Source organism: Bos indicus, chromosome 5 (assembly GCF_029378745.1).
Source record: "Bos indicus isolate NIAB-ARS_2022 breed Sahiwal x Tharparkar chromosome 5, NIAB-ARS_B.indTharparkar_mat_pri_1.0, whole genome shotgun sequence".
NCBI classification, from domain to species: domain Eukaryota; kingdom Metazoa; phylum Chordata; class Mammalia; order Artiodactyla; family Bovidae; genus Bos; species Bos indicus.
This window is the reverse complement of record NC_091764.1, coordinates 84,810,368-84,823,496: the sequence shown is the minus strand read 5'-3', so window position 1 is coordinate 84,823,496 and position 13,129 is coordinate 84,810,368. Positions and strand designations below refer to the sequence as shown.

The following is a 13,129-nucleotide window of genomic DNA, read 5'->3' as shown; positions in this document are numbered from 1 at the left end:
TGAACACCCAGGACTGATCTCCTTTAGGATGGACTGGTTGGATCTCCTTACAGTCCAAGGGACTCTCAAGAGTCTTCTCCAACACCACACTTCAAAAGCATCAATTCTTCAGCACTCAGCTTTCTTTATAGTCCAACTCTCACATCCATACATGACTACAGGAAAAACCACAGCCTCAACTAGATGGACCTTTGTTGACAAAGTAATGTCTCTGCTTTTTAATATGCTGTCTAGGTTGGTCATAACTTTCCTTCCAAGGAGTAAGCATCTTTTAATTTCATGGCTGCAAGCACCATCTGCAGTGATTTTGGAGCCCAGAAAAATAAAGTTAGCCACTGTTTCCATTGTTTCCCCGTCTATTTGCCATGAAGAGTTTCAATAAAACATTAAAGAATAACAGAAAAAAAACAGATGTAGTTAAACACATTGGAAAGGGCCTGTTAATGGAGGAAAACTTAGTTTGGTAACTTGGAGCTCTAATAGATGACAGATTTTGAGAAAAATAGAAAACTGCACTATTTGGTATTACAGTGAATTCATGTGCTGATATCTTTAATGTGAAACTATTTTAAGTAGTTTTAGACATAGAACTATAATAAGTTCTCACTTATATGAGGTGCTTCAACTGAGACATACATGTATAGGAAGAACTGCTAAAGCCATCTAAATTCAAGTAATATTTCAAATTATATCTTTTCTAAATTATCTCACAACTTTAATAATACGAAATTTTGGGGTAAACTGTTGATGAGTTTTTTTATAAAATATGATCAAGGAATTTGAGGAGCAGAAGTTATTCAATATTTTTATCAGATCAAGACCAAACATTTTTAGATAACATCTTTTCTTTCTTTTTTCGACTCTTCCCTTCTCTCTGCCTAGAACACCCTTCTCCAGGACCTTCTCAAGATTAGCTCCTACAAGTCAGCTCAAATGTCTCTGCTTCTAAGAAGCTGGTCCTGACTACTAGCAGAAGTGTCCCTACCACTCCACCCTAGGCAGTCCTGTTTTATATAAACAATTTTCTTACCTTTTTATTTGTTGTTTTCATGAATGTTCAATCACAAATCTTGCAAAATCTTATTTTAAGTGTACAGGTCTCCATTTTGTTTCTTACTGCATACTTAAATAATGTGACATCCAGGGCCCATTTACTCATTCTTTATTTATTCCCCCTTAGAAATCAGTGTATTACATCCATTCATGTCTTCTTAACTAAAGCAAGTCACATGGTCATGGTCACCCCTAATTTTAAGGGGGAAAGGAGTATAAGCTTCCTACATGTCCAGGAAAGGGAAGAAAACTGGAAATATTGTTGAACCCTAGTAAAGCTACCATGCTATCTGAGAGGAAAAATGATTTTTTTCTTTAATTTTAAAAGCTACCAGATTGCTCAAAAAACACTTAAGAGTGACAACTTTTAAAGAAGAACAAATCACTTATTTCCAACCTCTCTGAAGTATCAGTTATATATAGGTTTCTGGATTCTCCTCCTTTTATGCCTTTTTGATTTTTTCATAATTGTAGTCACATTCTGAATACTATTCTTTGTACTGACCATTGTGTCTTATATCCATCTTTTACATTGCTGTAGAATCATTACAATTTTTGATTCTGGTGTAACCAAATGGCATTTTTCAATTAAACGTGTTCTTAGAATACCTAATAATACTTATTCTAATTTCTAATTTGTATTCAACTTAATACTTAACCCTACCTGTGTTTAAAGAAAACAAACCAATAAACCAATACAATATTTTAAGCACTTACAGGAAAACCTGGTCCTCCCTAAAATAAAAGTGTCCATGGCCAAACAAAAAGCTGCTCAGTGCTGAGAAAGTTCTATTAAATGCTAAAGAGACAGTTTATTTTACCATAATAGGTAAGTGGCTTGAAAATCCTGGAAACAGAATGAAGAGAGCAGAAACCAATTACCAAAATATGATTATTATAACATTTAATTGGGCTTTCCAGGTGGCACTAGTGGTAAAGAATCCACCAGCCAATGCAGGAGACAGAGGAGACTCGGGTTCTATCTGTGGGTCAGGAAGTTCCTCTGGTTAGGAAATGGCTACCCACTCCAGTATTCTTGCCTGGGAAATCCATGGCAGAGAAGATTGGCCAGCTACAGTCCATGGGGCCACAAAGAGTCAGACATGAATGAGTGACTGAGAGCATAGCACCTAACATATTATTATATCTAAAGATGTCAATTTTTAAAAGAGAAGTACAACGGTTTTAAAAAATTAGTTTTTACTTCATTAAATTCTTTCTTACAAAACCGAAACCTGAAGAAGTAACTAATCCTTCAGTTTGTGAAAGTATTTATCACAAGCTCCCTTAAGTGAATTTGAAATATAATTAATACCCACAAACAAAATTGCTTCAAAGCTTTTGGGGACTGAACCTAAAATAAAAATGAGCAATTTCTGTGCTCAACTTTGGGATGTGGAAGCAACAATCTCAACTATAAATAGTGACTATGAATATAGAAGGCAAGGGAAAAAAACACATTCAAAACGGAGCCATTGGTTAGAAAATGGCTTTCGGTTTCTAGCTGTTTAGAAAACAATCTTGAGAATGCATCAAGAGAATCTAATAACACCCATTTCATGAAGAAAAAAATGTACATTTAAAGTGTCCTACCATTTGTTCTTCGACATCACCTTGTCCCTCAGCTTTTGTTTCTTCCTCATGAACTGAGTTAGACTCATTTTCTTGTTTATTCTCTTCTTGGAGATCTTTGCTGACTGCTGTTTGCACACTCTTAACTTCTTCTTTGACAAAGTCAGTTACTGTAGAAATGTGTTCTTGTGATGGTGTTAGAACAGGGCTCAGGGGTGTGACGTGATCGTAGTGAGTGTGCAGGAGGCGTAGAGCAATGTCCGATGTTGCTAATATCCTTGGGATTTCAAATCCAGTTTGTGTCTCAGAGAATCTGATACTTCTGTGCCTGTTAATTAATTTAACAAAAAAGATGAGCCTCTAGGAAGTTCTACGTCTGCTGTGAATTTATACCTAAGCATTATTTCCTCTTTAATTTCACCAGAGTTTTGAGCAGTGTGGATACACTTAACTTGCTTTCTTTGCAAGCATTTAGACCAGGTTTCTGATGTTACTGTCTCAAAACTATCTCTTGGGATCCATGGCTCCATACTCTTCTCTTCCATCTCTGGGAATTCCTTCTCTGGTTCCTTTGTACAGCCTCCTTCCTAACCATGACTGAGCGATTGAACTGACCTGAGTTGAACTTCCTAAAGGGAAAGTGAAAGTGAAGTCGCTCAGTCGTGTCCGACTCTTTGCGACCCGTGGACTGTAGCCCACCAAGCTCCTCTGTCCATGGGATTCTCCAGGCAAGAATACTGGAGTGGGATGCCATTTCCTGCTCCAGGGGATATTCCCAACCCAGGGATCGAACTCAGGTCTCCCACATTGCAGGCAGACACTTTAACCTCTGCGCCACCAGGGAAGCCCAGGCTGATGTCACTCAGCTCTCCATCCTGAGTCCTCCTTTCATCTCCTTCTACATATTCTCCCTGGATATTATAATTTCTATGACTTCAATGAGCTCTATGTTTCCTAGGGGAAGAAGTATCCCTGAATGAACTATAAAAGGTTAAAAAAACTCCTTTACATATATGTGTGCATATGTAATAAAATTCATAAGAGTTGATTTCTAAAAAGTTAAGAACTACTGATCTGTATGCTAATGACTTCCCCAAACATGTCTCCAAAACTTGGGCTTCCCTGGTGTCTCAGTGGTAAAGAATCTGTCTGCCAGCACAGGACATGCAGGTTTGATCCCTGAGTCAGGAAGATCCCCTGGAGAAGGAAATGGAAACTCGTCCCAGTAATCTTACCTGGGAAATCCCATGGACAGGGGAGCCTGGCAGGCTACAGTCCACGGGGTCACAAAGAGTTGGATACAACTTAGCGACTAAACGACAACAACAATGCTAATAATGCCTCCAAATATGTTTCCAACTCACATTTCTCTCAATGCCTTCAGATAGTTACACTTTGATGTCTCATAGTCTCATAGGTAACTTCAAATTCAACAAGTCCCACACTGAACTCACCATCCCAACCTCTGCCCCTCTTCATCACCATCAAAGTAAAACAAAAGTTGTTCTGCCACCACTGTTCCTTATCTTAGTAAAAGAATACCATCTAATTCTCTTTTTAAACCTGGGTAGTTAATACAGAGCTGTTCGTTTTACTTTTATTCTTTTAAAATTATACAGATTATTTTCCGCCAGAGGGCGGTCCACTGGTTAGGATGCCACGTTTTCACTGACATGGGTGTGGGTTCAGTTCCTGGTTGGGGAAATAAGATTCTGCAAGCTGCACAGTGTGACCAAAAATAAATGAATAAAAAATTTAATTAAAATTTAAACCACAGAGTATTTTGTAGCAAATAGAACTTGGAAAATATTTTGTTCCTTCCTTTTACTAAATATCAAAAACAAAGTCCAATTTTTCCCATTGTTGTTATGACTAGTCTTTTTAGAGCTGGGACTAGAAACCCAGACCTCCTAACTTTTATTCTGATAATTTTTCTCTAAAACTCACTGTGCCATATTAACTCAATTATTTTGAAACATTCGAGTAAAGCAGCAGCCAAGTGATTATGAATTTGTCATTATCTCTATTATTCCTCAGAATGATATTACTTTGTTGAAAACATCATTTAAATATCTAAAAAGTAATAAATATGAAATTATTTTTGAAAGTATTAGTTTTTAAATTTAAATACATATTTTAAATTTTTTACAATGTTGTGTTGGCTTCTGCCATCTAACAACACAAATCAGCCATAATTATGCATACATACCCGCTTCCCTTGTGGCTCAGCTGGTAAAAAATCTGCCTGCAATGCAGGAGGCCTGGGTTTGATCCCTGGGTAAAGAAGATTCCCCTGGAGAAGGGAAAGGCTACCCACTCCAGTATTCTGGCCTGGAGAATTCCATGCACTGTATACTCCATGGTGTTACAAAGAGTCAGACACAACTGAGCGACTTTCACTTTCACTCTCCCTCCCTAGCCTCTCTCCCCTTCCCCCATCCCATCCCTCTAGGTCATCATAGAGCACCAGACTGGGCTCCCTGTTGCTACACAGGAACTTCTCACCAGCTACCCATCTTACACCTGATAGTGTATATATGTTGATGCTACTTTCACAGTTCACACAAAATAAATTTTTTAAAAGCTTCAGACTGTCCCGTAGAAAGTACCTATCACTTCTACTTTTTGGTGGGGAGGGAGGCTGAGTGAGTGAAAAAAAGAGGAAGACCCCGATATCTAGTCAGTGTGTATTTATACTAGACATCCTGTTATGGATGACCTTTACATGTATTAACATTTAATCTTCAGCCCAATCCTATTAAATGATAAAAATAATTTCACTGTTGATATACTGAGACCTTACAAGGCTAAGTAACTTGCCTAAGATAAACAACAGGTCTCAGAATTAAACCCTAACTGGCTGAGCTCCTAAGATGGGTTTTGTTTTTTTTTTTTCTAAGATGGGTTTTTATAAGTACGCCATGCTGTAATGCAACAGGCATCTGCTTGGTCATGTGACTCTAATGTCTTCAGACCTATAGCATCACCCATGGCAATACCTTGGATTCTTCTTGAGGTTTGCCCATATATAGAGAGTAACATTTTCATCTTGAATGACTTTTTCCATATTTCCACTGTCCAGATCTGCTAAAGTGCTAGCTTGCTGTAAGAAAAAAAGAAAACATTATTAAGATTAGAGGCCTCACAAATTATACAATTTAGGTAAGTTATTTCATCAGTTAGGTGTTGGATTCCCTTCAATACTTAAAAAAGTAATTTGGGTAAAAATAAGGTTCAATAAAAATAACAAAGAATTGTTTTAAATAATTCTCTAAATGATACAAATGTATTTACTCAGTTAAATGTGTTCCCCCTTTTCTACTCAGTTTCTCTTAAGGTGTCTAAGGATGGTTCAGTTCAGTTCAGTTCAGTCGCTCAGTCGTGTCCGACTCTGCGACTCCATGAATTGCAGCACGCCAGGCTTCCCTGTCCATCACCAACTCCCGGAGTGCTCCTATATTCCCAGATAGCTCTTGCAGATTGCTTTTAGATTACCCTTTTCAATTTTAACATTATCATGACTTCTCATTTTAACTATATATCCTAATCTTAACTTTATCCTTACCTTATGCTACTGCAAAAGTTAGCCTATTCCCAAACACACCAAGTTTACAAAATATACCTGTGAGTTCTGTGTTTTACTAGTCTAATACCTGATAATCAACATACCATTTAAGGATATTCTTTAGAATTCTTTAATAAACACTAAAATAGATTCATGCCTCTTGCTTAAGACATTAGTTCTTTAAAAGGACTTAAATAAGTCAATATGTATTCAGCTCCTATAATGTAAAAACTTAAAAGTACTGGGAATTGAATTTATTGCTATTTGTTTTCAAAGTAATTGTTCTGTGAGTTCCCTGGCAGTGGTTAGGACTTCACTGAAGAGGGGCACAGATTCAATCCCTGGTGGGAGAACTAAGATCCCACAAGTCATTCAGTGTGGCACAAATAACAGAACTGTTGTAAAACTGTTTCACATTGTGTGAATTTATCCAGCTGTTCCTTCACAGTTTAACTTACTCTATCTCCTTTATTTTTTGTACACTGGAAGTTAGGTCAAGGTAGGTTTAAGTGGTGGCCCACTCCAGTGTTCTTGCCTGGAGAATCCCAAGGATGGCGGAGCCTGGTGGGCTGCCATCTACGGGGTCGCACAGAGTTGGACACGACTAAAGTGACTTAGCAGCAGCAGCAGCAGCAGGTTTAATCACATTAGATGAATGATTTTCTGCAAGAAGGCACCTTATGGGAAGTTGTGTTCTTTACACTGCATCCTATCAGGAGGCATATGATGTCCCACCGTTAACAATGTGGACTTGATCACTGAGTTCAGGTGGTGACTACCCATATCTTCCCATTGCAAAGTACCTTTATCCTAGTCAGTAAGTAATCTGTGGTCAAATACTTTGGCATTATGAGAATGACATGCTCTTAAACTTTTCACCTAATTACTGAGGTAGTGGTTAATTATCTTTATCAGTTATTACACTGGAGACTGAAAAGTGGTGATTATCTTACTGACCATTCCTTCCACCTTCATCAGATGGTATTCTATAAAGAATTGTTCTCTCTACCCCCACCTCACTTTCCCTCTACCTTTCTGGGGTATCACTGTAGACTCATGAATTTTTATTTTAATCAGTGTGTTTTAATAAATTATAGTCATTGTTCTTTCTGATATTCAAATTATCTCCAACTTGACCACTGGGAGCTTTTTTAAGCTAGTCTTGTCCCTTTACCTATGACTCTATTAGTGTTTGAGCATTTACTTGCTTTCTAGCACAAGATAATGCAAAATTTCATCTTGCAATAACAATCTCATCTTTCAAATTCCCTGCCCCAAGCTTGAATCAGCTATTTACCCCAATTAGAACTTAGAAATCTGGTTCATACTGATATTTCCATTACAAATTTAACATTACAGTGTTTTTTCTAATCTTCTGTTCTATATAACATATCTTTTTTTCTCTTAAAATAAAAATCTTGATCAGTAATAATTATAACACATTTCCTTACTGGCTTTTTCTTACAATATAAATAAGATAGTTGCAAAATTTTAATATGAATATTACTGCTAAGAATAACTTAACAATAATAAGCCTTCTTTGCAGTTCTTTTTGTAATTAGAACACATTCTACCACGTCTATAAACGTTACTGTGTTCTAGACCAGAAGAAAAAAGAAACCAAGACACAAAATAGCCAAAAGCAAGGTATGATCTTATACTGTTTTCTGATTTAAAAAAACAAAGCCAAACAAATATTATGGAATTATTATTAACTTTCATAGATATAATAATAATGGCTCTATAATTAGTTGAACATTACCATTAGTGCTAAGATATTTGGGAAAAATAGAGTGACTACCAATAATTGTAATCTTCTGTAAACTGATTCATTCTAGAGTGAATATCTAACATACAAGGTTTTGTGAATTCATTTTCATAATGGTCCTAGTAAACTTTAGCAAGTATAAGAGAAAATATCTAGAATTTAGCTATATTGATAATGTTTTATTTCTTTAAAAATAAATATTCACAGTTGATATTTATTATTATTAAAAATAAATATTCACATTGTGCCTTAAATTATTCTGACTTTTCCTTAACCTTTTAAATCTTCAAAAAAATGATACTGGATCTTAAAAATTATATAATATAAAATCTTAACACTTACAAAAGGTATTAATAACATATAAAGCAAAACATCACACTTACTCTGAGAAGTATTTCTGTGGCTCTGTTAAACTTAAGATGAAGGAGCTCCTGCAGTTCTAGAACTGATTCTTGGTACTGGATTATATTTTTCCCTTGCAAATCATATGGTGGAGTTTCCAATAAAATTAACTTCAATTTCTCAATTAACTATAAAGTGAAAGTAAAAATACAAAGCAAAAATTTACCATAAAAGTAATCTTCTGATAAACAAAGGAAAAAGTGAAATATGGGATGTTTTACCATTTTTGAATTGAGGAACATATCACCAGTAAAACATATAAAAATAGTTTCCTGAATTTATTCTGTTAGAAAAGGTCATGGGAAAATAAAATATTTCCTCCCAAAACTCCACTATAAAAATCTTCAACTATGTATAACGAGCTGTCCTCAGCAAGCTGATAGAGGAGGCTTATTACCTAAGATTGTAGAACAATAGAAACAATAACAATATGGTAACAATGAGAAGAGTGAGCAGAAATGGAAGAGGAGAATCACTAATATCTACTGAATACTTACTATGTTCCAAGACCTGTGTTCCAAATGCTTTATATGTTTTAATCCATTTAACTCTTATCATAAGTCTATGTGTCAGTTAGTTCAGTTCAGTCACTCAGTCGTGTCCGACTCTTTGCGACCCCATGAATCGCAGCACGCCAGGCCTTCCTGTCATCACCAACTCCCGGAGTTCACCTAGACTCACGTCCATCGAGTCAGTGATGCCATCCAGCCATCTCATCCTCTGTCGTTCCCTTTTCCTCCTGCCCCCAATCCCTCCCAGCATCAGAGTCTTTTCCAATGAGTCAACTCTTCACATGAGGTGGCCAAAGTTCTGGAGTTTCAGCTTTAGCATCATTCCTTCCAAATAAATCCCAGGGCTGATCTCCTTCAGAATGGATTGGTTGGATCTCCTTGCAGTCCAAGGGACTCTCAAGAGTCTTCTCAAACACCACACTTCAAAAGCATCAATTCTTCGGCGCTCAGCCTTCTTCACAGTCCAACTCTCACATCCATACATGACCACTGGAAAAACCATAGCCTTGACTAGACAGACCTTTGTTGGCAAAGTAATGTCTCTGCTTTTCAATATGCTATCTAGGTTGGTCATAACTTTCCTTCCAAGGAGTAAGCGTCTTTTAATTTCATGGCTGTAGTCACCATCTGCAGTGATTTTGGAGCCCAGAAAAATAAAGTCTGACACTGTTTCCACTGTTTCCCCATCTATTTCCCATGAACTGATGGGACTGGATGCCATGATCTTCGTTTTCTGAATGTTGAGCTTTAAGCCAACTTTTTCACTCTCCACTTTCACTTTCATCAAGAGGCTTTTGAGTTCCTCTTCACTTTCTGCCATAAGGGTGGTGTCATCTGCATATCTGAGGTTATTGATATTTCTCCCGGCAATCTTGATTCCAGCTTGTGCTTCTTCCAGTCCAGCGTTTCTCATGATGTACTCTGCATAGAAGTTAAATAAGCAGGGTGACAATATACAGCCTTGACATACTCCTTTTCCTATTTGGAACCAGTCTGTTGTTCCATGTCCAGTTCTAACTGTTGCTTCCTGACCTGCATACACATTTCTCAAGAGGCAGGTCAGGTGGTCTGGTATTCCCATCTCTTTTAGAATTTTCCACAGTTTATTGTGATCCACACAGTCAAAGGCTTTGGCATAGTCAATAAAGCAGAAATAGATGTTTTTCTGGAACTCTCTTGCTTTTTCCGTAGATACTGTTTATTGTGCCTATTTTGTAGATGAGGAAACTGAAGCAATCTAGTTCCACCAGAGGAGCTTAGAAGACGCCACTCCATCCTATCAAATGAAAGGCTGAACAGACTAAAAAACCAACAAATTCTTTATGGATCAGAAAGCAGGAGGAGGGAGAAAGGAAGCATTTTGAAATACACAAGAGCACTTTGTTCTTCTTAACAAAGCTTGATCTCAGGGAAAATTAAGAGCAAGCTTGACTTGCTGGAATTTTTTTTCTATTAATTTAATTTAATTGGAGGCTAATTACTTTACAATATTATGGTGGTTTTTGTCATATATTGACATGAGTCAGCCATGGGTGTACATGTGTCCCACCATCCTGAAACCCCCTCTCACCTCCCTCCCCAACCCATCCCTCTGGGTTGTCCCAGAACACCAGCTTTGGGTGCCCTGCTTCATGCATTGAATTTACACTGGTCATCTATTTTATATATGGTAATATACATGTTTCAATGCTATTCTCTCATATTGTCCCACTCTTGCCTTCTCCCACGAGTTCAAGAGTCTGTTCTTTACTTCCATATCTCTTTTGCTATCCTCCATATAGGGTCATTGTTAATCTTTCTAAATTCCACATATATGCATTAATATACTGTATTGGTGTTTCTCTTTCTGGCTTACTTCACTCTGTATAATAGGCTCCAGTTTCATCCACCTCATTAGAACTGACTCAAATGCGTTCTTTTTTATAGCTGAGTAATATTCCATTGTGTATATGTACCACAACTTCCTTATCCACTCATCTGCTAATGGATATCTAGGTTGCTTCCATGTCCTAGCTATTGTAAACAGTGCTGCAATAAAACTGGGGTACATGTCTCTCTTTCAATTCTGGCTTCCTTGGTGTATATGCCAGCAGTGGGATTGCTGGGTCATATGGCAGTTCTATTTCCAGTTTTTTAAGGAATCTCCACACTGTTCTCCATAGTGGCTGTACTAGTTTGCATTTCCACCAACAATGTAAGAGGGTTCCCTTTTCTCCACACCCTCTCCAGCATTTATCGTTTGTAGACTTTTTGATGGCAGCCATTCTGACCACCGTGAGATGGTACCTCATTGTGGTTTTGATTTTCATTTCTCTGATAATGAGTGATGTTGAGCATCTTTTCAAGTGTTTGTTAGACATCTGTATGTCTTCTTTGGAGAAATGCTTGTTTTGTTCTTTGGTGCATTTTTTGATTGGGTCATTTATTTTTCTGGTATTGAGCTGCATGAGTTGCTTATATATTTTGGAGATTCATTCTTTGTCAGTTGCTTCATTTGCTATTATTTTCTCTCATTCTGAAGGCTGCCTTTTCACCTTGCTTATGGTTTCCTTTGTTGCGCAAAAGCTTTTAGATTTAATTAGGTTTCATTTGTTTATTTTTGTTTTTATTTCCATTCCTCTGGGAGGTAGATCATAGAGGATCTTGCTGTGATTTATGTCAAAGAGTGTTCTGCCTATGTTTTCCTCTAAGAGTTTTATGGTTTCTGGTCTTACATTTAGACCTTTAATCCAGTTTACTTTTGTGTAGGGTGTTAGAAAGTGTTCTAGTTTCATTCTTTTACAGGTGGTTGACCAGTTTTCCCAGCACCACTTGTTATTTGAAATTGTCTTTTCTCCATTGTATATTTTTGCCCCCTTTGTCAAAGATAAGGTGTCCAAAGGGGCATGGATTTATCTCTGGGCTTTCTATTTTGTCCCACCGATCTATATTTCTGTCTTTGTGCCAGTATCATACTGTCTTGATGACTGTAGCTTTGTAGTATAGTCTGAAGTCAGGCAGGTTGATTCCTCCAGTTTCATTCTTCTTTCTCAAGATAGCTTTGGTTGTTCGAGGTTTTTTGTGTTTCCATATGAATTTTGAAACTACTTGTTTTGGTTCTGTGAAAAATACCATTGGTAGTTTGATAGGGATTGCGCTGAATCTATAGATTGCTTTGGATAGTACACTCATTTTCACTATATTGATTCTTCCAATCCATAAACATGGTACATTTCTGCATGTATTTGTGTCATCCTTGATTTCTTTCATCTGTGTTTTATAGCTTTCTATATATAGGTCTTTTGTTTCTTTAGGTAAATTTATTTCTAAGTATTTTATTCTTTTTTGTTGCAATGGTGAATGGGATTGTTTCCTTAATTTCTGTTTTCTCATTATTAGTGTATAGGACTGCAAGGGATTTCTGTGTATTAATTTCATATCCTGCAACTTTACTATAGTCATTGACTAGCTTCAGTAATTTTCTGGTGGTATCTTTACAGTTTTTTATATAGAGGATTATGTCATTTGCAAACAGAGTTTTACTTCTTCCTTTCCAATCTGGATTCCTTTTATTTCTTTTTCTTCTCTGATGGCTGTGGCTAGGACTTCCAAAACTATGTTGAATACTAGTGATGAGAGTGGGCACCCTTGTCTTGTTCCTGATTTTAGAGGAAATGCTTTCAATTTTTTGCCATTGAGGATAATGTTTGTTGTGGGTTTGTTGTACATGGCTTTTATCATGTTGAGGTATGTTCCTTCCATGCCTGCTTTCTGGAGAGTTTTGATCATAAAGATAATAATATGGTTTTTAATCTTTCAATTTGTTAATGTGGTGTATCACATTGATTGATTTGTGAATATTGAAGAATCCTTGCATCACTGGGATAAAGCCCACTTGGTCATGATGTATAATCTTTTTAGTATGTTGTTGGATTCTGTTTCCTAGAATTTTGTTGAGGATTTTTGCATCTGTGTTCATCAGTGATATTGGTCTGTAGTTTACCTTTTTTGTGGCATCTTTGTCTGGTTTTGGTATTAGGGTGATGGTGGCCTCATAGAATGAGTTTGGGAGTTTGCCTTCCTCTGCAATTTTCTGGAAGAGTTTGAGTAGAATAGGTGTTAGCTCTTCTCTGAATTTTTGGTAGAATTCACCTGTGAAGCCATCTGGTCCGGGCTTTTGTTTGTTGGAAGATTTTTTATTATAGCTTCAATTTCCTTGTTTGTGATGGGTCTGTTAAGATTTTCTATTTCTTCCTTGTTCAGTTTTGGAAGGTTATG

General features: G+C 36.9%; 1 protein-coding gene across 8 annotated transcripts in view; it reads right to left on the bottom strand.

Annotated features, from left to right (window-relative positions):
- DNAI7 (dynein axonemal intermediate chain 7) overlaps nucleotides 1-13,129 on the bottom strand; it is an 87,865-nt gene that overhangs the window by 45,335 nt on the left and 29,401 nt on the right. For all 8 annotated transcript variants that reach the window (XM_070789943.1, XM_070789945.1, XM_070789949.1 and 5 more), the window contains 3 exons: nucleotides 8,342-8,488; nucleotides 5,625-5,728; nucleotides 2,647-2,953 (listed from right to left, as the gene is read on the bottom strand). In XM_070789943.1, coding sequence (XP_070646044.1) covers nucleotides 2,647-2,953; nucleotides 5,625-5,728; nucleotides 8,342-8,488 — 558 coding nt within the window. The remainder of the gene's footprint in view (nucleotides 1-2,646; nucleotides 2,954-5,624; nucleotides 5,729-8,341; nucleotides 8,489-13,129) is intronic.